Source organism: Anas platyrhynchos, chromosome 3, assembly GCF_047663525.1.
Source record: "Anas platyrhynchos isolate ZD024472 breed Pekin duck chromosome 3, IASCAAS_PekinDuck_T2T, whole genome shotgun sequence".
Lineage (NCBI taxonomy): Eukaryota > Metazoa > Chordata > Aves > Anseriformes > Anatidae > Anas > Anas platyrhynchos.
The window spans coordinates 31,926,872-31,951,920 of NC_092589.1; the positions used below are offsets into that span (position 1 = coordinate 31,926,872).

Here is a 25,049-nt window from a genome sequence, read left to right on the forward strand (position 1 = left end):
TTTTTTGAGTTGTTGCAAAAATTCAGCAATTAATACTTACTTTTTTTAAGGAGTTTCCCAAAATAGGAAAACAAATAGCAATAAAATTGGTTTTAACACCATAACCTGGTAGTAGATGTTTGGCTGACATGGCTCTGCCAATTGAGAAAGGAAGACAACTGTACCCCTGAGTGGTGTAGTTACGCTACCATTCAAAATATGGAACAGGTTCTTGTTAGCTGCTGAAGTTCTATGTTTTTTATTACTTGAATACTTGAAAAATCTGAATGCTATCTTTGAAGAAATTATTATTTTGGGGGATATTGTAAATGTCAATCCTGTATAATATTGGCTTGGAATTGCTGCATGAATTTTGCTATGCAGTATTTGCAGAAAACATGTAGCTATACTTCTTAATTTTATATATATATACATAATACCTACGTACGTTTCTAGACCAGTCCATTTTTTTTCCCAACTTGGGGTCCACAGACCACAAAGGAAATTTTCTTAGTCACTCTGTATGTTATCAATAGCCACATGCAGGGAATTCCTGAGGAATATTCCCTGATGATTTTCAAGGTATCACAACTAAAGGCTGGAAACTGTTTTGCAGTGTTGGAATTGCTGCTGCTCATTTTTATGCTAACTTTTTTTTTGATGTTTAAGGACTTGAAAAACAGCAGAAACTTCTTCATTAAGACAGGTGTTAATAGGTTTTAGATACATAAAAGAAAATATAACTGGGTTGCTTTTAGAAATGCGGAGCATACTGTTATCTTGATTAAATAAGCTAGAGCTGCATGCTTCACAGAATCACAGAGTTGTAGGGGTTGGAAGGGACCTCAAGAGATCATTGGGTTTCCCTGATTATTTCTTTGTTTCCAGGGGTGTAGTATAACCAACCTTCTGTTAAAGTTGTTCAAATATATCCTTGGTTTGTCTTTAAAAACAGTTAAATATAGTAAATGAATTTTAATGTTCCTTTCTGTAAGGGAGCTTGGAATTAGGCATGTATGCCTACAGCTTATCACAGTTTAACCAGCAGAAAACCTCACCAAAAATTATGCTCTTTGCTTGTTTGTGACTTCTGATGTATATATATTTGGATGGAGGATTAAGATTGCAGGGCTGTTTTCAGGATCAGATAGTGATTTCTGTATGATCTAGTGGCATTTGCCAGGAGTCTTAAAGTAAATTACTCTGTCCAGTCAAGAATGGGAGAGTAAAAAGTAAAATGTTCAGTCTCCAATTACTCTCCCTTAAATATGTAAAGCAATAGTTTTACTATGTACAAAAACAATAGAATTGTTTCATGATTTAAATACACTTGAAATACAACGCTCTCTTTTTGTGATCTCTAGGGCTTTCTTTACAATTTTATATGAAATAGTGAAACATTTGGTGAAAGGCTGCTAGGGATACTACAAAGGTTTTATGGCCTCTTGCAACATATATTAGCTTTAAAAGTATGTAGCTGAAAAATAAGGGAAAGAAATTACAGCAAAAGACATTTTACGTAATGAAGCTGTAGGGGCCATCAGTCTGACAAGTGGCATACATATATGATTAAACACCTCACACTTCATAAATCAGTAATCTTAGGTAGCCTTTCATTTTGAAAAAGTTTGATCATGCTTTTTTATTTACCCCTTCACTGAAAGTTTGTTTATAAAGCAGAGTATGCCTACGGAGTTGAAACTGAATGCCTGTGTTCAAGTCCAGTTCTTCAGCATTTCTTTCTGTGTTCCCCTGGAGGATTGACCACAGAATATATGTGAGCTTAGTGGGTTTGATTCCTGCAGGTACAAGTAGAGAAAACAATCACTTATTTTTAAACCTTTCACACTTCCCTTTTTGGGGGAAACAAATTATAATTTACTTTGAAAATTTTCTTTACCCTTTTTTGTTCTTCCTGTGTTTCCAGCTTCCTGAATTACTCTTTATCTGTGCAATTTGTGTGATACTAAAAATGGCAATGTGTGCCTGTATTCATCTTAATAGGTGGGGAAAGTTCTGGAAAAGGGTGATAATTGAGCAACATGTTAGGGTGAAGGAGTTAATAGAGAAGTTATTTTAGCTTCTTGAAGCCTTCCCATGTTGACTTCACACCAGTTGTGCAAATGGAACCTTAAAAAAAAAAAGTGCCTTCTTTTGATTAAATTGGGCAAGTCAAAAGCAGCTAGGGTTTTTAACAGATTAATAAGCTGTGTTTTGAACTTGAGTTACTAAGCATGCCCAATTTGAAGAGCTTTTGACTTGGAAATTACTGTGCAGGAATAGCTAAGTGAATTTATCAGCTCCAAATCTGTGTGTGATTTGGTCAGGTAGCTGCTTCTTGGAAGAAGTAACATCAGACCTGTAAGATAATAGTTAAATGTATTCAAGTTCCCCTGTGTTTTGTGTATTGATGCATCTGCATTATTGATGATAACCCCTGCAGAGTTTCTTTAACTCTCCAAAGGGGTAGATTTGTTACTGAGAGAAGGTTTTAGAAGATTGTTAGCCAAGTAATCCATCACATGGACAACTGCAGACTGTAAGGATTTGCTTGTGGTAATACATGACTTAGTTTAAAGAGGCTGAAAACATGGTAATAACTAATTTGCCTTTTTATGGTAACTCTTTGAAGCATTCTTACTTGAGTTTTTAAGCAACTGTCAAAGTGGTATGGCTTTCTACCTTAAAGTATTTTTCACTAAACTGCAATTTTGTAAACAAAAAATTCTTCATAGAGGTGTTAATCACCTTAAAAATCAGTTTTTTGTCCAGTTGTTTAACAAGACCAATTGAGTTTCAGATTTCTAAAATCATATGGAAGAAACTTGCACCTAAAGTCAGTCCTGAGCTTCCTTACCTCTGATGCCATATTTCTCTATCTAATCATAAGGTTTCTTAATCCCTTTTAAAGGATATAAAATAAGGCAGTGTTTACAGTTTTCACTGCAGACAACAGTACTGTACTGTACAGAGTCCAGTACTGTGCTCCCAGCACACAAAAAGGCAATCAGAAGCTGCACTCAAATCATGAACAATTCGCCTGACCAGCCTGTGTGCTTGCTTCTTACCTCTCGATGTTCTACACTTGCCAGTTCTGAGCCAATGGACCTTATTGCATCATGTATCCCAGGCAGAGAACGTAGAAATCAGGCCATTTCATTTGCTCTAGACCAAAAATGGCCTTCGGTAGCTTGATCGCCTGTGGCCAGTACGTTAAATTACACATCCCCAGATGAAAGAATGAAAGACCTTCCTGCTCCATCACAAAGGTTGGAGCAAGTATAAATATGAATGGAATGAGTGGTGATGTTTCAGTTCAGTGGTGTAATATCTTGAAACTTTATTTGAAGTGTAGGAAGGGAAGCCGTCCATTCAAGTTTACTACTTGAGATTGCTGAAGTGAAACAAAATTGTAAGCAAAAGCTTTTAGTAGTTGCTTCCAGGTATAGCTATTTTAATTTTCCCAACTTCAAGTTCTACAGTGAAACTTGTGTGTGTGGAAGGTGCTAGACAGTGTTAGCTAGTGCCTGAAGTAACTAGCCTGCTAACATCACTTAAGGAACAAACAGTCTGAGTCTCAAACAGCTTGAAATTTGCTGTTTTATTATAATGATTGTTTATAGAAATTCTGGGGAAGAAAAATCTTCTGGCTGGCATTCTGATGACTTCTGTCTTAAGAGAGAGATGCTATTCTTTCCTTGCTACACAACTTGGGTGTCCCTAGCTTTTGTAAGCTGGGTTTTGAGAGCTCCTTAAAAAAAAAAAAAAAACAACTAAACTTTAGGATGAAGTTACAGTTAATATATCCTTGAAAGTAAGAAATATCTTCAAAAATTTGTGTTATTCTGGTGTGGTAGTGTACTATCTGTCAACAGCACTATCTTCAAGTTAGGATTGATGATGAAGGTACAAATGCTAAAAATGCTCTAATAACATTTGGTTTTCTTTATAGAAAGTGGAGCAGTTCCAAAAAAGAAGGATCCCTTAACACACACAAGTAATTCCCTTCCACGTTCAAAAACTGTTGCAAAAACTGGATCCACAGGCCTTTCAGGTCACCACAGAACACCTAGCTACAGTGGGATATCGACTGCTCCTGCGTCTAGACCAGCAGCAAACCCTACAACTTCAACTCACAAGGTATGGTGACAACAGATAGAGTGATATATGCTGGGGGAGCTGATGTAAAATCAAGAACAAACCCTGCATTTATTGCTTTTGTGGCAGCATTGTAGTGGTGTGATAGCAACAAGATTTTAAGGAAAAACAAATGACTAAAACCCTAAATTTTTGGTCATGCCTTTTAAAGTAGGCTGCACAGTGGATTTTAGAAATCAGGGGGCATTGGGTGGCCAGGTGGGCAAGTGGAGTTGAGTTGTAATGACAATAGAAGCGTTAATACTTTGTTCTGAAAATTGCATGGGAAGCTGAGGAAAACTGAGCTGGGATAAAAATAAATGTTACTGCCAGTTATGTAGAAGATGGGAGGAAGGAATCTCTTGGTCCAGAACTATAGATTTTTGCCCACATGTTCCTTCTCCAAAACATGCATGCCTATTGCAACCATATAGAAAAGTAAATTTAATTTAAATTATGGTTGAAATACAAAAGTAAATTCTGTACTAGTAAGAGAAAAATGCTGTATTTCTTTTGCCCTATTTGTTTCCTTTTCCTCCTTATTTCCCCACCCTGTCCTACCCCTACAATAAAGTAGAACAAAGAGTAGAATGTGCAGACAAGAACATCAATGTGGTTACATGTTACTGTTTCTATAACCTGATGGCTTTTAAGTGGCCTGCTGTCAAAGTATTGCAGCAGTAGGAATTCTTGTTTGTAGATATTTAGCATCTGAAACAATGTGCTTAAAAAGTATTAAGTTTTTTTTTATTTTTCTCCCCCCAAGGCTGTTCCTAAAAATAGCAGAACAAATAAGCCTTCTACTCCTACCCCAGCTGCTCGAAAAAAGAAAGACATGAAGATATTTAGAAATGTGGACAGTAATCTTGCCAATCTTATCCTGAATGAAATTGTTGATAGGTAAGTCTGAAGATCAGTAGTCTTTTTCAGAGCAGAAAGCCAGTTTTTCATTCAATGAAATCTTGGTGCTCTTGAAATGAAAAATTGCACTTCTTGTTTTTTTGTTTTTTTTTTGTTACCTTGTAAGATGAAAGAAAATTCACATATGAAATGCTTATTTTTTGAAATGCATAACAGTGTAAGATGTAGATTTCCTCAAAATAGTTCTTTATAAATCGTCAAATACATTAAATTAGTCAGCTGCAGCTGGAAAGAGTATCTCATTGTTAGACTAATTAGTATTCCATTTCTTTGTTAGTGGGCCAGCTGTCAAATTTGATGATATCGCAGGACAGGAACTGGCTAAACAAGCCTTGCAAGAAATTGTTATCCTTCCTTCTCTTAGACCTGAGGTAAGCAGCTTGGTATTGTTATTGCTCTGGCAGAATCAATGAAATTTGTTGTTTAACACACAAAGTGGTGATTCTGTTGCACTATCTTTGCTGGTTATGGTCGTTATCTATAGTCAGTGTAGCAGAAAGTGACCAAGGAACAGCTTCAACACCCACCACTCAAAACAAACAAGCAACAACAAACAAAAACCACCTGAAAATTGGTGAGGCTGACTGTTCCAGATAACTATAGCTGTTTGTGTGGAAGTGTAGAGGACAAAGCTCAGAACTGGAAGAGTGAAACATGGGAGATCACATAGGTGACTTACCTCATGGCATTATCAGATTTAGAAAATATTAATTTTTTATTGTGGTCAGTTCTCTGGATAATCTGAACAGCCTATTCACAGCAGGAAAGGATGCAAGGAAGCATAGCAGTGAACAAGTATATTGAGGTGTATAACATCTGAGGGTAGATTTGCTTTTTACTTGGCTGAGTGGAGATTAGTTATTTAGGCTTTTGATTAATTTATTGTAGGTGGTACCCCAATTACTTTGACTACTCGGATTGAGGTCTAGCCTATATTGCATTGGAATTCTGAGCTTTTTTTGTGTGAAGTTAATGGTTTCCTATAGTTGCTGCACTTGCTAGAAACTCTAGCAGAGACTGCATGCAGTGCTTTACTGCAGCGCTGATTATTCAAGTGAAATTGCCATTTGTTCTTTGTTTCTGGGGAGTCTTTTGTAACATTGGCTGGTGACTGGAGTTGCTCTCTGCTCTTCCTGTTCCATGTAATTCAGTTTCTGGATTTGAAGTGTGGTGGGGAAGAAACTTAAAGCTGGTGTTGCATCAGAGGAATACCAGACCTGTGGGAAAAAAAGCTTTGGCATTAAATATGCATGCTCAGGTGTTCTCACACAGAAGGCAAATGTCATTATACCATCTCTGTTATTACAGTGCTTTAGTATGTAAAGTTGGTTGTTCAGTAATGCCAGTACAATGAGCTGGGTGGGAAGGACTTTGAAATGTGAGCCTTGGAATGGTTATGACTCCTTCAATAGTAGTTGCTGTTTTCAGTAAGATCTCTTTCATAATAGTTTAGTTAGCAGTGGATCTGATGTTGCTGTAGGTTGAGATATAACAAGGACAGAGAGTCCTATGAATTCTTAAACTTCATTCCCTGGAGGAAAAAAGGCTTTTTTTTTTCTTGTAAGTAAACATGGTAAATGTGGCAACTATAGGGGGGTTATTTACTCAATTAAATAATACTTTAGTTTTAACCTCAACATTCTTGTTTAAACAAACCAATTAACAGTATTTTTGTAGGAGAGCAAAAGTTGAGGTGAATGAAAATGCTGGCTAGAGATGCGATGGCAACCATTTCAGCAATAAGATGCCAATAAAACAGTAGCAATTAGTTCAGACCATATTTAATATTAGTCTATTAATAAAAACTTCAAAAGCTTAGTGTTTCTCAGTGATAAATAACAGTTGTAGCTTAACTGTATAGGAGAAGGTAAAGGTGAGAGTTGTAAATTTGGTCTGGAATATCTGAAAATGATAGAACTCTGAAAGAACAATTCCTAATAAAAAGAGTGAGGAGGGGGTGCATGTAATGGTGTGCAGCATGGAAAGCAGAAATACAGAGTCATCCAGATGAAAGTGCTCAATAAATCAGTGGTGCAGGTGGTATGTATTAGTTACCATGTTAACGTGTTCCTGTGCCCTGTTTTTAGGGATCAAACACAACAAGCAATGCTGTTTATAATGAAATAATAGAGAAAATCCATGTTGGTTGGTCATGTTATGGAAACACTAAATTGTTAATGGAACCATTTCTGATGTTGGATAATGAGGAAAGGAGTGTCTGTTGCCAGTGGGCTTCAAACTTGGTGTATATACAAGTGCCTCCATACTGTCCGTTCTCTTTGTTTATTGGAATTATTGGAAGCTAGAATGGAGGAATGAGTGTGAAGCCAAAAACAGAACTCTGAGACGCTTGAAAGTAGTAAAACAGGCTACAGAAAAAAACAGAAGAGATGCGTTGTGTGAGAAAGCGTGCACTTGCTTTCTGTGATGGGAGGTATGATATGTGCAATTTCGTAGCGTAGGAAAAATGAATCCAGTGCGAAGTGAGAGTGAGGAGATTATCAGTGGAATTTGGAGGGAGTAGGTGGTGGTGAAGTAATACTTTAAATACCTTCAGGTTAAGGCGTAAGTCTTCAAGATGTTCATTTAAAAAAAAAAAAAGATGAAGTGGTTCTTCTATATGGAGTTAATAGGAGCACTGCTTTTACCCTCCTACTGCACACCTGCATGTGCACACTGCCTCACATTTTTACATGGAATTTGTTGCTTTAGCCTGATAGGCTGGTCTTTGGGAATATATTACTGCCTCTTATGCTCCTTTCACAGTGTGTCCATGCCCAGAATTATCATGGTGTAATTTAACCGTTGTGTGAGAGATGATAGGCACCTGCATTAGGGCAAGTCAGTAATAAAATGTAGAAATTCCCTAAAAAATACATACAGCTGGAGAACTGTTGCTATCATTGCCAGTGTAAGCCATTCCTTAATCTTTAGTCATTTTCTTATAAAGGTATATCAGCGTTTCTTTGTCATCCCCCAGCCGAGATTAAATGGCTTGCTTTTGGATGCAACAATCATCACTGTTGATAAAGCAGAATTGTGATCCTAGGATTTAAGCTAATTGGAGACTGTTAATGTTGGTAAGGCTTAGAATCAGACTTTAGGATTTCCTTTGCTATTTAATAAAACTCAGATTTTTTTCATAGTTTTACAAAAAAAAAGAAAATTAAAAATCATCGTCACGAGTTCTCCATGTAGTGATCTAGCCAAGTGTTTATATATTTATGCTAAGTTTCTAGCACTTCAGTTCTTCCAAGGTAATTTATGATTATGTATCTTTAAAGTTATTTACAGGACTTAGAGCTCCTGCACGTGGACTGTTGCTGTTTGGCCCACCAGGAAATGGGAAGACAATGCTGGTGAGAAAACTCTACTGCATGCAAGAGTTGGTGGGCTTAGAATGTAACCATGTGGGGTGGCTTTCAGTTTTTCTGCACTTGTTTTTCCAAGTAACCTTTATGTTGCATAATTTAGAACTACTCTTAAAGTGCCATCTTTTATGGAAAAATTTAGATATATTGTGCTTTAACTGGAAGCTTATTGGTGTTATGTCTGTACATTGCTCTGTGAACGCTGTTAGAACTTCTAGCAGAGCTCCTCCAGCAGTGTATGTGGAAAAAATGTAATGTCTAAATTTTATTTTCAGAGAGAATGAAAGTAACGTGGTTAATTGTTTGTATAAAGCAGCACTTAAAAATAGCCTGCTCTCCACTAAAACATAGCAGAAATATGAGTATTTTTTGGAACTGGGGAGAGAGCACGGTAGCAAGAAAGGAGTTGTCTGCCTTCCACACCGCTGTGTGAGAAATGCAAGTGCTGGAGAACTGCCTGGCTCCTTGTTTTACAGCCTGACGTGCAGGGTTGAGGGAGCTGGAGTGAAATGGCTGTGCAGCAGCCAGGGAACACTGTGTGTCCTGGTGCAGCTGAGCTGGGCGCATCCTCCCGCATCACGTGGCAAGCTGCAGCTGCACGCTGCCTTTGCTGAAGCTATGAAACACATGAGCAGGACTGCTGAGCGGCTCACTTGGGCTCTTCTGTTAGGTTTACCTATTGGAACTCAATTGGTAATCAGTTCAAAACAAACAAAACCCACAACCCTCCCCTCACCCCTGCCAAAAAAGCCCCGTAAAACTAGGGAACCATAACTTCTTGAGCATGGTGAAGCTGTTAAGGAAGAAGGTAATGCATTCTGGCTGAACTGATTCTTTTTTCTAGCTTTCCTCTGAAAGCAGTTTTTGTATAGATGGGATGAGGAGGAAAAAATAATAATGTTAACGTGGCTTGACTCAACTGCTATCCTAAATTACCACCCTAAATGAGTTAAAACTGTTTTCAGTAGCTTCTCATGATACATTGAGAGAAGCTGGAGACTGGTATTCTTCAGTAAGCAAGTTGTAGTTGGCTGTGGAGGTGTTGTGATTAGAGAAGTGTAGGGGGTTTTCAAAGGACTATTAAGAATATCAGTGAGAGCTACAGAGGTCTCGTCAATTTGTTTTAAAAAGTACTTCTTTTCTGTCTTAGGCCAAAGCAGTTGCTGCAGAGTCCAATGCCACTTTCTTCAATATAAGTGCAGCAAGCCTAACTTCAAAATATGTAAGTAAATTGTATTAATCTGAAAACACATGTGCTATAGTTGGGGCTTAAGAAGGCCAGGACTTCTGACAAGTCTTTGAACTGGTTGCATATAGTGAATATGAAGTCCTTAGGGAAGTGACTTGTGAAGTAAAAACAGTGGTTTGTGCTTGTGATAACTCAGTGTCAAAGGCTTTTTTTGCAGTTCAGGATGATACTGGCTGTGATACGGAGGAGTGGTGGTTGTTTTTTCTTCTCTTTTAAGAAAATAATGGTCTAAGATCTCTCACGATTTAGGTACCAAAACCTCTTGATGTCCCAACTGGAATCATAAGTGAAGTTGTGATATTTAAGACAAAAAAAAAAGTGTATAAAACACTCAGCTACTGGTAACCTAGCTAGGCATGTACCAGTGGATTAAGTGTGTTTGTTTTGTCAGAATATTTTTTTTTTCGGGAAGTCCTTGTGTTAGGGGTCTTTTAATAAACGCTTTCTAAACTCCTTCTAAAAAACAGTTTATTGTTGTTTCAGGTGGGTGAAGGTGAGAAACTGGTGCGTGCTCTATTTGCAGTGGCAAGAGAACTTCAGCCTTCTATAATTTTTATTGGTAAGACATTAAACGCTGTTGACCTTTTGTGTACTTCCTTAAACATTTTGACGACTTAAGTTTGAATTGCCAGGTGAACTACTTGGGGTAATTCTGTAGTGTAAAGGCAACGTCTTGGTTATGATCTGCTGGCTAATCAGTTCCAACAGAACATGTTAGATTGCTGCTATTTTAGTGCCGATAGGGGAAAAAATAGCACCAAGAACACACAGCCTTTACTACCTTTACAGAACAAGATCATTTTAACGTTAAACTTCAAACATAAGAATAGGCCTTGCTTGTCCCGAGTTACAGTTTATTATCCAGCAAGGTTTTTTTATCTGATCTATGGTTTGTATTGCATATTTAAATGACAACACACAGCAGCATGGTAAATCTAGTCAGAAAATTAGACAAGCTTTTAATGTTTGCTTATATATTAAAAATGGATGTGTCTGTCTCCTACAGAAAAAAAGATTTGATCTTTCTTTCTGGAGCCCTATATTAGTGAAAGAACTTAAGGGGCTACGAAGACTTCAGTGTTGTATGCATAACTAAGGTGTATTTCTTCTGTTGTTTTTTTTAGATGAAGTTGATAGCCTTCTGTGTGAAAGACGAGAAGGTGAACATGATGCCAGTAGGCGTCTAAAAACAGAATTTTTAATAGAATTTGATGGCGTAAGTATCTAGTCCTAGTTGTTGCTTGATTTAGCAGAATTGGCTAATGTAGTAGATGCCTGTACAAGTTGCAGATGAAGCACAAATTCTATTTGGCTGCTGTTTTTTTTTTTCTCCAGTATTCCCAAACCACCCCCTTGGTTGGCAAACTTTTTTTTTATTGCTGTTTTTTGCCTGCGTACTACAATATTCTGGAAAAATTGGTCTGAGTTGAAAGGTAGGAGACAGTAATCTGGAGCTGAAATAATAGATCGAACAGAGAAAAGAGAGGAAAGGATAACAAATAGCTATAATAAAGGAGCTTTGAGAACAAATGATTTTACAGAGCAAGGACACTTGGGAGGGTTAGGCAGAGGTGAATCTTTGTTTGCAATTACATGTTTCTTTTTGGTAAATAAAAGAGAATTAAATGAGTTTTAACTAGTATCCTTTTTTTCTTTAAGGGATCTGCCTCATAAAAGTGCACTTTGTTAAGGGGTAACGTGAGACTTAAGTGATAATGATTTCAGACAGACCAGTGCAGATCATTGGTATACACAATTTATTAAATTTTTTTACTTTTTTATTATTATGCCCTTACAATATTATTTGTATAAAGGCCAAGTTAATTGCCTTTAAAAACAGTAAAATCCCATCAGTGCACTGAATGCATAACAAGTCGCTAACTATATGATGTTAACTGAAAGCTGTCTTGCCTTTCTGCGTTATGTAGGTGCAGTCTTCTGGAGAGGACAGAATACTTGTGATGGGAGCAACAAACAGGCCACAGGAGCTTGATGATGCTGTTCTCAGGTATCAAAACGTCTCTTCTCTTCTTTGAAGGCAATCATATGATGCTTGTTTTATGAACAGCAGGTTTTGATGTTTAGTGTCCTGCTTGTTCTATGTCTTGGACTAATTAGGCAAAATTGTTTGGCAAAAAAAATTTATTTACTTTCTCAAAGAGGTGCTTGTCTCTTCTCTTTTGGGATACATCTGCACAAGTATGGCAGTCTTGCTGTTGTCTAACACAGCAGTGCCTGTGGAGACTAAGTCAGCATTTTCTAACTCTCACGTATCTTACATACTGCTTCTTTTGTGTTTGGAACTAAATGACAGCCTGAAGAAAGAAATGTAATGAATGAAATCTAGTATTTCTTCCGTGCAAATATTGGACTTTCGATGTCACCTGTGGTTGAAGATCTTGCTGTAGATTTGCCTTAGGACTTTTTTTTGCTGCAAATTCTCGTGTTTGCTTCTCTTCGTTTTTGGTTGAGGAAAATAGGCACTGTCTGAACAAATGAATTGCATTTTTAATAATTCAGAAGTCCTCCTGTGAGGGGATGCTTCATTTATTTATTTATTTATTTATTTATTTATTTATTTTTGCTGGTAGTCAGTGATATATTTACCTTTAGATTGTTTTCTCTTTGGAAGGAGTTTCATGACTTCAAGAAGAGTAAGGTGACACCAGCAGCTCATGCATGTTATTTGTTTAATTTGTAGTTCTACTCTCTAGAATTAGATTATGTAAGTGAAATTGACATATCTATCAAACCAAATGCTAGATCTGTATGCACCACAAAACTACAGAAGTGCTTGTATTTATATATGTGTTTTTTCCTAGACGATTCACTAAACGGGTATATGTATCTTTACCAAATGAGGAAGTAAGTATTGGTTTCTATGTATTTTCTTCAATTTTAGATCAATTGTGTTTGAAAGAAAAACAAAACAATCCCCCAAAAAGCATTTTGTACATTATCCTTAACTAGCCCTAATGGATGATTGTTGTTTTTTTTTTTTTTTTTTAAATTTAATTTCTGACCCAGCTTGGCCATATACACTGTGTTTTAATTCTGGCAACTACATTAATCAGTTGCATTTTTCTACCCTTGATATTAGCAAATCTGTTAGTATCTACTTTGTTAGTGCAGTGTTGCCTTACATACAGGCAGGCATTGACAAGTCTGAAATATGGCATGCAGGAGCAGGTTTGGTTGGCTAGAGGAGTGTTTACTGCAAAAGATGAAAGTACTTTTCTTAATATTTTTTAGCTGAACAGCAATTTAGGGCTTTTGATGAGGATTCTAACATTCTTATTATTTAGTGCCTTTTTAGAGCAAGCATGACCCTTGTCCTCATTATTAGCAAATCCCTCTCTCTTCCTCTGGGGAGACTATCGTGTACAGTCTAATCCACAAAAGCTCTATAGGCGAGTTTAAACCAGTGAAGCGCAAAAGCTAACCTGACAAACAGATAGTTCTGTTGTTGCAATTTTGTGTATCATAAAAATCAGTTTTTACATAAAAATCTGTTTTCTTTTTTTTCTTTAGACAAGGTTGATTTTGCTAAGAAATCTTCTAAGCAAGCAAGGAAGTCCATTGACCCAAAAAGAGTTGGCACAACTAGCTAGGTAAGAATTCTGTAACTATACTAAATAAATACTTATCTACTAAATTCATTCAGACTATTTTATTCATTCGAAATGTAACTGATGTTGTTGATCATACAAAAGTGATAAAACTTACTGTCAATGCATTAGATGTATTTTAGGAAGGTTTCAGGCTGTAGGAAATTGTTTTCCTATACCATTGTATACATATGTGCTTGTTTTTTCCCTGTACTAACTGGCTAGGCTTCTGATGTTGAAACGTGATGTTCTGTACTTCTTTCTGTGGAGATGAGAGGGAGATGCTTCTCTTCACTAATCCCTCAGGCAGTCCAGCTCTCCTCCATGATGCAAATACCGGTTTTGCATTGCTCATGCATTTCAAAAGCAACTTTTATTTGGTTGTCTGCTGGGTTTATTAAAGATATTACCAACATAACAGAGCAAGCACTGGATAATTTTAGGTTCTTCTCAATTTCATGTATGTTTGGAAAAATGCAAGTTAAAGGCCTTTCCTATGACAAAGCTAGGTGTTGTGTTTTGTTTTTCATCATTAATGTTGACACAGTAGTGCTGTTCTCCATCTTCAGAAGTAAATGTAGTGGGTGTGAAGGAAGGTAGACTAACAAGTAGGTAAAGTGCCTTGGGCAGGAAGGAGTAAAAACTGACTGTGAGTAACCAAATATTCAAGTGGATGTACTTCAGTCTCTGTTTCTGTTTGTGGTAGTACACAAGAGGCGAGCACACTATTGGGTGTGGCATTTGTCAGCCTCTTAATAATGTTACAGAAACTTGGCGTATAATCCACCTGAATAAGTACTCTGTAATTCAAGGATGCTAGCTGAGGCCATACTTAGGCTGCAGTGATAGCTAGCTGGAGGAAGAAGGCAGTGATTTGTATTCTAACTGCAAATTTACACACCAAATTACAAATGCAACTTAAGTACACTTCTTCTGGAAGAATTTAGACAAAAGACCAAGGTCAAGAGCCTTGTGTGTTCCATCTCATCTTTTTTTCCACTCCAGAAGAAACAGGAATTTAACCTCCTTTATGATTCTGTGAACTTCCTTCTCTCCTCTGCAATTCCTTGTAAACTATAACATTGTTATCTCCAGAAGGCAGGGCTATGAAATTTATTGTAGAATATCCCAATTTGGAAGAGACCCACGCGGATCATTAAGTCAAACTTCTGACCACCTAAGAGTTAACCCAAATGTGAGCGCTGTCCCAACACTTAGAATCATAGGATGACTTCTTGAACTCCAGCAGGTTGGTGCTGTGACCACTGCCCTGGGCAGCCCATCCCAGTGCTGACCACCCTCTGTGTGCAGACCCTTTCCCTAACCCCCAGCCTGACCCTCCCCTGTCCCAGCTCCATGCCGTTCCCTCGGGTCCTGTCGCTGTCCCCAGAGAGCAGAGCTCAGCGCCTGCCCCTCCGCTCCCCTCGTGAGGGAGCTGCAGGCCGCCATGAGGCCTCCCCTCAGCCTGCTCTGCTTGGGGCTGAACAAAACAAGGGGCCTCAGCTGCTCCCCGTACCTATTACCCTGTAGACCCTTCACCATCTTTCTTGTGCCCTTTGGGCACATTCTAATATCTTTATATCTGCATACTGTGGAGCCCAGAGCTGTGCACAGTACTCCAGGTGAGGCTGCACCAATGCAGAGTGTAGTGGGACAATCACTTCTGTTGACTTGGCTGGCTATGCTGTGCTTATGCCCCAGGATATGGTTGGCCCTTTTGTCTTCCAGGGGCATGCTGCTGACTTTTATTAAGCTTACCATCAACAAAAACCCCTGGGTCCCTTTCTGCAGGCCTGCACTCCACATGTCCCCCAGCCTATACATACATCTAGGATTGCATCATCCCAGATATAGAATCCAGAATTAGCTGGATTTTGTTAAGATTGATGTGCTCTAATTTATGACGATGTCTCTATAAGGCCTTTCTATCCTCAAGGGAATCAGGGGTTCCTCCTAATTTCGTATTGTCTGCAAACTTATTTTGTGCATCTCAGCTCCTGTGCCCAGGAGTTATTGACTGAATAGTCCCAAGTTAATGGTTTTAAAAAATAAAAATTGAGAACTGGCCCTGAAATTGAGTCTCAGGGAACCCCACTAGTGACTGACTGGCTGCCAACCCGATTGTACCGCACTTACTGTAACTCTTGGAGCCTCACCTGTTGGCCAAGTGTTTGCCTGTTGCATCATGTAGTTATATAGCTGTGTAACAGATGTCCAGAAGGATACTGTGAGAGACTATCAAAAACTTGTTTGCTAAAACCCACCCAAAACCTATTCACTGCCTTTCCTTCCACCCCTAGGTGGGTAACTGTCATAAAACGATAGTAAGTTAGGCATGGCTTTCCTTCAAGGAACCTGTGTTGGTTTTGACTTCTCGTTATAGCCAGTCACTGCTATAAATTGTTTTTTCTTTTTTTCTTTTCTTTAGGTAATCCTTACTTCTTTTCACCTGTATTAGCAGTATTTGTGGCTTCTCAGTTCAGTGGAGAGCTTTAATCTTTGAAGTATTTAAGGCTTCAACATGGGAATAAGTTGACGAGTTAGACTTAGGCTATGAGAGAGACCTGTTTTCCATTGTGTACACTGTAGGAGGCAGTTTCGGTTCTCTACTAAGATGCAGACTGCCAATCCTGAGAATTGCTTGCCAAGTACATTGAGAATATAGTCTATCTTACTGAGTATTCAACACTGGAAAAAGGTCTTCCACCAAAATTAATGCTGTTTGTACTGCAGCTTGCTAAGCAACAAGGTGCTGCTCTTAAGACTTGTTACTCTGCTGAATTAATAGAATGTTTTCTTCTCTGGCATCCACTAGTCAGCTCCTGCTGTTGCTTTCCACAAAAGGCATACTGTGAAACTATCACTTTCAAACCCAAACGCTGTTAGATTTTTAGTAATGCCTGCTTTTACCCTTTGTATGGCTCCAGTGTCAACCAGAAGTTTTATTCAGAAAACCGGTCACCTGATCAAATCATCAAAATGCGTGGTATTGGATTCTCATTGTATTGATTTACAGGACAGTTGATTTTTGGTTTTATACTCACCTGCAGCAAATCACGACAAACTGGTGGTAGGACATTCTTGTAACAGAAGTAGTAACGTTCTTGGGGTTAGTTTTCATCTGCAAATCTTAGTTGGCTGCTCTTTTTACTTTCCTTAGCAAATTATGCAGGACTTGAGTATCTGTACCTAAATTTAAGCTAGAGAAGACTTTTAAATATAAATCATCTAAGTTGAATGCACTTGTAGTTTATTAATGTGGTTTATTGAACTCGCAAAACCAACATTTTAATAGTATTCTTTTTCTGATTAAGTAACATGTTAACCATGTGTAATTAAAATACTTAAGCATTTAAAGCTTTTTATTTTTCCTTACTCCCTACTTTTTGCTTTTACAAAGAATGACAGATGGATACTCTGGGAGTGATTTAACTGCGTTAGCAAAGGATGCAGCACTGGGTCCTATCCGAGGTAAGTTGGATGGCTTTATATTTAGGCTTTGCAAAAACTCAGTGCCCTTGGAGACTTTGAAATGTTAATTTAGAGTGGTTGATTAACAATGTATGCATTAAGGTACGCAGGCTTTACTTTGCTGGCAAATCAATTCCCATGCAAGTCCATTTTGAGAAGAGACTGCATAATGTTTCTTCCACCTGTTCCTGGTTTCCAAATAAAACATTTTTTAAATGTCTTTTATGTCAGCCTTGGCAATCCCATCTATGTTTCTTTTTCCTGTGCTCTCAGAGCAAAAAGTGTGCTGTAATATGTTGATACCATAACAGTATTTCAAGTAGAAAACTGTAGAATGGTGAAGAATGATAGAATGATCAGAACACCCCCAACCCCCGTACTGTGTATGGCAAGATGTAATCTTACATGCGCTGCCTGATTTGATTTTTATATGCTTGGCTAATGGTAGCTTTCAGTTCCCTGAGAATTATGCATGTTTTCAGGCTGGGGAGGGTTGTAGATTCCAGGAATAAAATGGTGGAGGACAGCTGTTATGTTTGGATGGTGTTCCTGTACTTTCTGAGGAAGGAAGTAGTTCTGCCTAACGCCTTGTACAATATCTGCAATGAATCAGTGTGGGAGGAGCCTGGATAGGAGTTGATAAATGGGGAGGAAGGAGAGGAGAAATATCACATTTCTGTACAGGAGGTTATGTTGAGGCAGGGAGGTATAAGTCATAGCTGTGTTGGTTTTTTTTCAGGTTAAACTACTTCTATCATGCTTTAGCTCACAGAAGTGATGAGTTTTCCTGTGAAACTCAATGATCTTTCTTTATTTTTACAGAATTAAAACCAGAACAGGTGAAGAACATGTCTGCCAGTGAGGTACGCTATTCCAGCAGTTCTGTTTCCCCTTTTCAATGGAACGTATCCTCAGCAGGCATTTGTCATGTAGTCAAATAGTGATTGAGAAGAAAACTCTGTGCTTAGATGTCCGAGGTTCTTTGCATGGTTTTGGTTATCACACTTAAGAGCACCTCTTTCTGATAATAGGCTTCTGCTTTTCATAGTTTCAGGTAACTGCCCTATCTTTCTCTCACTGAATTGCAACTTCATGTTACCCTTCAGATCATGTCAGAGGCATGGCTGGCTTTCATTTTCTTGGTGTTACTCCCCCAAAACCTTCCTGGAATTATTACATCAAACTATTATTTTTTTGCAGCTTTACATAAGACAAGTCATCTTAGGAAGAATCTCTGTGTGATTTTAAAACAGATATGTTTTTATTTATAAACATAAAGAAAAAAGAAGAGATTAGTCCTCTATATAAAATTTTCTTTTCAAAATGTACATGGAAACCACAGTTACGTAGGGAAAACTCTGAAGAACTTAATTTCCATGTTGCTTACTACATTTAGCCTTAGAGCATGGCTAAGGCTACAAAGAGATGGAAGGATTTCTTCCAGGAAGAACAGTCCCTTTTTTGTGAATGCAAGTTTCCCTCCCATAGTTTGGAAACTCCAGTCCCAACAAAACCTGGGGGATCTTCACCAGTTGTAATGTTAATACTCGTTTAACGATGAGACTGCTCTTCCATGCACTTTGCTTGTCTTCCACCTACTCTCCTGGTCTGCAGAGCTTTACCACAAAGACTTTAAAAAGTCACATGTCCAACTACTCTTCACTCAGTCCTGTGCCCTAATAGGCACTGGCTTGCACCACCTAGTGGAATAGGAAGTAGTAACACAGTTTCATATGCTATTAAGTCTGACATGACTACCAAATGTTACAATAAAACTCTAAATGCTGATAATCTTAATTTACAAAAGACTTATGTGTCAGATCAGAGGAAGCATCCCTAGAACATTCTTTGTTAAAAGTGAATACTGAATTACTTCGTGAATAAACTGAAGGGCATAAACCACTTGTGACCTGGAGGTATTTCGCTTTTCTTTTAGATGAGAAATATCAAATTATCAGATTTCACCGAGTCGTTGAAGAAGATAAAGCGCAGTTTGAGCCCTCAGACCCTGGAAGCATATATTCGCTGGAACAAGGACTTTGGAGATACCACAGTGTGAAACACGACTTGCTGTGAAACAAAGTGCTGCCTGAGGAGCAATTGGTACAGGCTACTGGAAAGCAAACAGTTTACAGGACTTTACAGATCTTTAAGTATCTGCATTAAAACTTGAGAGCAAGAAGAAATTATACAATGTGAAATGTGTTCATCAAAGCCTCCTTACCATTTAGGGAGGATTTACACACTGTAAGTAAGAGCACAATAGGACTTGGGATAAGATTCCTAGCAATCTGATCATAGTTTGAACAATAATATGTGTATTTTGTTTCAGCTAGAGGGCTCTGATGATATTTATCATTGGATGACCTTTTCCTTATGTTCTGTGTGTTATCTTTGTTTTTAATTTTGCCATGACACACTAATGTCTGGCTTTCTTCTTCCTGACAACTACTAATTTACGGTTGGATTTTTGTAAACTTCGGCTGTTTTTGACTTTTTTTTACCCTTAATGTGCCAAATAAAACAATTTCCCTATGCAAAGACGAAGAACAGCACTGGGAGATTAAGATTATTAAAATGTAAAATGCAGCTGGTCTGTTATTATTTGTCTTTTTGTTTAGTTGTAATGTGACTGCATTGTTCACAGAACAGTTTTAAAAAAGACCTTTGATAGCAGAACAGCAAAAAAGCATATAAAACCAGTTCAAACTGTTTTAAAAAAAAGACTAAATAAAAAATAGACTAAGACATTCATTTACTGGCAGCATTTTCTCTTCATGCATTTTGTAACGCTTCCATTGGTAGAATGTTAGCTTACGCTTATGGTGTATGACTTGAAGCCCAGCTGATGTCTGAGAGAGTAAGTGATGCTAATTGTCAAGTTTGAGAAACAATGTGTTTCTACTTTGTCTTTTGGTCTGGTCTGGTTACAGTAATTGAAAGTAAAATTTCCATTGTGATAATTTTTTTAATCTACACATGTAAGCATTAAAACACAAGGCTACATGTTTAATACACGGCACACATTAATGTTTTTATAGCTTTCATATGTTTTGGATTATGTATTAAAGTATGAAACACTCGACTGATCTGCTTTTTTAAAAGAAACTGCATCTTTGTACAAATACTTGTTTTTTTATTATATAAATGACAAGCTTTTAGAAAAACACAAGTGATAGCCTTTAAATACTGTAATAAAGGAAAACATCCTTGCCTTTACTTCTAAAGGCCTGACATCTTGTTTACAAATTCTGCATCAATTAAACACTGAGATGTTTGTAAGGCAGAATACTAGTTCCTTGTTAGAACAGTTTTAAAATTAAAAAAAAAAAAAGACAACTCTCCAAACTTAGTGATGTTACAAAGTTGCATATTGTTTACAGCTGTTTTAACTAATTTGATTTATTTATTTTGTTTGCTCTTGCTCTTAACAGGAAATTTTGTTCTTAGCTTTTCCTTATTTTTTTATTGGTAGGAGTAAGTCTTAAATATTTCTGGGACTACTCATCTGAAAAATTGACTATATATAATATATTTTATATATGTGAAAAAGACAAAGCTGATGCAGTGCAAATACAGTAATACCAGCAGAGGACTCAGTGCTTACTGTGTGGTATTAGGTAAAAAAAAAAAAATAGCAGAAGCTGTATAAAAATTCTGAGACACACACATGCAATATGTTTGGTATTCTGTTTTTTGAACCAGGGATGCTTTTAACTTATTTCATTGTTTTTAATATAAGAGAAGATTGTGTTACACTAGTATGCCTTTTGAAATAGTCTAACCAAACCAATTCTAGCCTTCTAAGGGTATGACTCTATAAAATGTATGGCTGGTGTAAATGAAATGTGATTTCTGTTCCCCTGATTCACCTTCCTGGAGAAGTAAGAAATGTTAAAAGATTTCAGTATCTCAGATCTCATGTCTTGGTTGCTTTGCCTTAGTTCTGCCTTCAGTAGAGTATCTTTGTCTAAGATTCCTGGCTGATTTTATATGTATTTGTCATAGACTTCGTAGTGCTAAATACAGATACTATTTTATTACCAACTGCCAAAAAGCTAAGTAAGGCCCCCAGTCTTCCCATTGGTATAGTTTGTAAATTTTCACTGAGATCCTTTGCAAATGGGGACCTCTAAAACCAGAATCATTACCTTCAGTGTTCTTAAATATTCGTTATCAAACTCAATTTTCCTTCATTTAATTTTGAGGAATATACTGGTATTGATTTCAAATATGTGTGTTGGCATGTGATAGGTACCTGAAGAGTAGGGGCAGAGCTTCCCATCTGCTAAAACAGTAGCGTGCAGCACGAAGGGTCATAAGTCTGAGCTGCTACCTCGGAAAGAAATTAGTCTCATTTGTATGACCAGATTGGGTCAGGAGTCTCTGCGTGATGTTGTACTGCTTTTTGGTACCTATCCTGCCTGGATTGTTTCCTGCCTAATGGCTGAACCTGAAGCTCTATGAATGACTCCTGAAATGCAGTAATAAGAACTTAATCTTGTTCTGCAACATCAATTTGCCCCACAGCTGCTGGATTTTAAGTCCATGGCCAAGTGCCATTTGGTTCATAAATCACATTTACACTATTTTCTGAATAGTGTCTTTGAATAATAATTATGTTCCCCTCAAGGTGTTACATCACATTTTCTGGTTTCTTGTGCTACATATACTAATTCCCAACACAGTGATTTTCATCTGCATGCTAGATTAACCATGTATAAAGGATCTAAAAACAAAAAAATCCATAAATCTGTGGTATCTTTATATAGAACTTCACAACCATATTTGCCATAAAATCAGATTGTGTTCTAATACATAATTTTGAATTAGCACAGGATTATCAGGACAGCAGCCTGGATGTTTTTAACCTTTATAAAGGGCAGGATTGCATTAACTCTCTAAACTGTCTTTATTTTTTTCATTTCCCTGAACCTGCCCATTGCTAATGAATGAGTGACTTGACCTACTTCTTTGAGATGATTAGGAAGCAGCTCGTCTGGCCCTCTGCATATGTTTTACTGATGTAAAGTTTAATAGTTACTGATTGGAGGGAAGGGGAAATAAAAAAAAAAAAAAAAAAGTAGAACAAGCCCCTTTTGTTTTTTGACAACCTTCCTTACACATCTTTGCCTCTTATTAAGCAGGAAATGCCTGTGCTGTGCTTCTGCATGTTGGTAACAATATGTGCTAAGGCAGCAGGTTACTGCTTCTGGTGGCAAAACAGTAGGGGGGAAAATATGAAGCACTGTATTTATGCTCTTCCTTAAAATGAGAGTATCTCGTGTTATGATGTCCCTTTTATTAATGTTGACTCTTGTGGAGAGTACATGAAACTTGTACTGGTTCTCTTCATGTGGCTAAGAAAATAGTATGGAACATGAAATAGAAGCTGAAACCTTGAACTAGGATATTTATGCACATAGTCTATTCTGCTCTCTCTTAGATTTATGGAGTTCAGTACATTAGGAAGAGGTTTCAGGGCAGAATGCTCATCTCTGACTACATCAGAAAGTCAGGCACTAATACAGTTTTGTTGAATACGGCCCTGCAAATTGCTTTATGTAGATATCAAATGTGATAGCAACACTTGAAAACTGAGAAGAATGGAATCTCTGAATGGAGAAGGAAGTGCTTGTCACTGCACTAATTAGAGGCACATGCTGATTACACTGTTAGACTCTCTTGAATGTGATTAAAATGATGGTTTTTATGCATACAACTTCCTGTGACAATTAAACTTACCTTCTGGTGTAGAATAAGTTTTTGTTGTTGTTTTGTTTTTGTTGTTGTTGTTTTGTTTTTTTCCTATTCTAAACAAGCAGGTTTTAGCACGGGTTGGCACTGCTACAGGGTACACTTTGTGAAACTTCAGTACAAGGCACCACCGGGAATACTGAAGCCAGATATGTTGCCAAATTTAACTGAAATATCTGTTCTGCAACTGATAGGGAAAGCACCATTCTACTTAAGACTTGCTTAACCATCTGTGGTGAAACTTCGTGCCCTAGATTTGTCTACTGCTTTCCTCCCCAAGACAGGGATAATGCGTAGTTGTGCCTAAGATAAGTTTAGCTTTTCTAACGCTTTAGTGATGCTTCTGCATGTGGCAGCTCTGGGAGATGGCAAGCACTGGCACTATTGTAGGTTACAGACCTTCACTGATTCTGTAGCAGTCTTAGGCTCCTATATTTTTAGTGTCGGGGTCCTCTACCAGCTATCAGAAATAGAATGAAATGTAGCAGGCAGGTAGTACATGCAAGAAGTTACTTTGATCATGGTGCTAATTAGAGGCAGTTGCTGATTTCACTGTTAGATTCTCCTGAGCTGCTGTTCACTGTTGAAGGATGTTGTTTCATCTACTTGAATTTCCATGCTTGGAGTAACTGTTGGTCATCCTAAGAGATGACCAGTAGATTTTTTTTTCCTCTAAATACTGTAACTATAATTCAACAGGATGTGGAAGTAAACTTTAGTTTCCTGCAAAGACAGGATTATCTAAAGTAAATGTGTATTACATCTTACTCCTTCTCTTGTAAATTAACTGTTTTGGTGAAAACTGTGTAACTTGTCAATAACTACCTCCTGAGTTCAGCAATAATTGGCAAGGTAAACACTCCTCTGGGGGTTAAATGTATTGGCTAAACCCTGTGGGTCAAATCAGAATGTTTCAGTTTCTTCTTTTGATTTGCACATTCTTGACATGACACCTGGTAATCAGTTGTAAGATTTTTTTTTTTTTGTCTTCATAAGAAGCACTCTTAAAAGTTCTGTTTCAGAGGAGTGGCTTTGAGAAAAGATCAACATTATTAGTAGATGGTTTATACAGGTATATTCTTTGAGGATGCTAAAGGTGTTGCCTCTCAGATCTGCAGGACTTTTATTATTTTCTGCCGTTAGAACTGGGAAATACTTTATCTAATACTTGAATGCCTGTCATAGACACTGGGAACACAAACTGTTCTTCTTGCCACGATTCTTTTTTTTTTTTTTTTTTTTTTTTTTTTTAATCTATGTGGAAGGCTAGTCAATGTTTTTCAGCAATCTGGACTAAAGAGACAAAAACCAAAGGTGGAGACAAAACAACTGCCCCCATTAAATACCATTGAGGGACTCCTGTTTGGGATGGGGTTAATTCTTGTATTTTGTTGTTTTGAAGGACTTTTGCTTCAGAGTGTTCCTTTAAGAATGTTTTTGGAAATGTTAAACACCATTTTATTAATAAGTGATGTAAAAAAGCATGATGAGCAGTCACATAGCTTTAGCTTCACAATAAAATGTTGCATTTATCCCGTTCTTACTGTTTTCTTGTCTGTTTATCAGATAAATGTCCAAAACTAAGAACCTTTGCATTAAACCTGAAGTCTATAAAATTACTGCTGTTTTTTAAAAAATAAAGTGTATGCCAGATGATGGAACACTAAATCATCAATAACTCAGTTTCTAAAGGATGTGAGTCAATTCTTAAGACTAATGCAAACAAGTGCTACCTCTTAAGTCTGTTGAGACTGAGCACATGCTTCTCTTAGTCTTCCTAAACTAGAGTGGAAAACAGGAGCTTTCGCATCAAAATTAGTCATTTTGTGTGTATGTTAGATATCCAAATACTTTCCTTCTTTTAGAGAAGATGCTAAAGTAAATGTAGTGAAGAACCACAAGGCTTACACCAACATTCCCGTGCTTGATACATTTGGATCTTTGTGGATTATAGACTCAGTAGCATACCCTGATCTCATTGGAGTATGCTAGACTCCTTAGAAGACAAATCTCCCATTACAGCCAAGCTAGTGTGAGACAGGGCTCCCTGCCTATCATCGGATGCAGGTACATAAAGAGATTTCCATCTGAAATATATTTTAATGTACTAGGTTTGCCAGTAAATGTGAGGGTTTTTCATTTTTATCCACTCCTGCTGTGTTTAATACTTTAATTTCCAAATAATTTACAAACTAGTGAAATCCAGCCTCTTTCCCACAAGGAGTGCACGTTACTCAGGGACGGGTAAGAGTTACACAACCTCCTTTAAGTCAGTTTTCTTTGTGTAATCACAATAGAGAAGATCGCATGTGGTGGTGAAGGCAGAAAGATAAAATCGAACTAAAATCCATCCACCACAACCAGTGTAAGTGATTTAGTGCAGGTGCTGCGGTGGGGCAAGAGGAACTGAAGTGGGGAGTTTCCAAGGGCTGCAAGGTGAACGAGCAAAGTGTGTTGTTTTTCCCAAATATATATTGTGCACACCATATGTTTTAATGTGACTTTATTTTAAAATTTCACTTCAGTAGTTTGTAAAAGGCGTCAGTTGTAAGGTAT

The 25,049-nt window shown here is 37.5% G+C and overlaps 1 protein-coding gene across 6 annotated transcripts in view; it reads left to right on the forward strand.

Annotated features, from left to right (window-relative positions):
- SPAST (spastin) overlaps positions 1-24,032 on the forward strand; it is a 37,351-nt gene extending 13,319 nt beyond the window's left edge. For all 6 annotated transcript variants that reach the window (XM_038176613.2, XM_038176614.2, XM_038176611.2 and 3 more), the window contains 13 exons: positions 3,932-4,119; positions 4,883-5,016; positions 5,315-5,408; positions 8,322-8,396; positions 9,559-9,630; positions 10,141-10,216; positions 10,782-10,873; positions 11,586-11,665; positions 12,480-12,522; positions 13,189-13,268; positions 16,666-16,736; positions 17,559-17,599; positions 18,673-24,032. In XM_038176613.2, coding sequence (XP_038032541.2) covers positions 3,932-4,119; positions 4,883-5,016; positions 5,315-5,408; positions 8,322-8,396; positions 9,559-9,630; positions 10,141-10,216; positions 10,782-10,873; positions 11,586-11,665; positions 12,480-12,522; positions 13,189-13,268; positions 16,666-16,736; positions 17,559-17,599; positions 18,673-18,795 — 1,169 coding nt within the window. In that variant the 3' untranslated portion in view covers positions 18,796-24,032. The remainder of the gene's footprint in view (positions 1-3,931; positions 4,120-4,882; positions 5,017-5,314; positions 5,409-8,321; positions 8,397-9,558; positions 9,631-10,140; positions 10,217-10,781; positions 10,874-11,585; positions 11,666-12,479; positions 12,523-13,188; positions 13,269-16,665; positions 16,737-17,558; positions 17,600-18,672) is intronic.
- Positions 24,033-25,049: the final 1,017 nt, after the last annotated feature.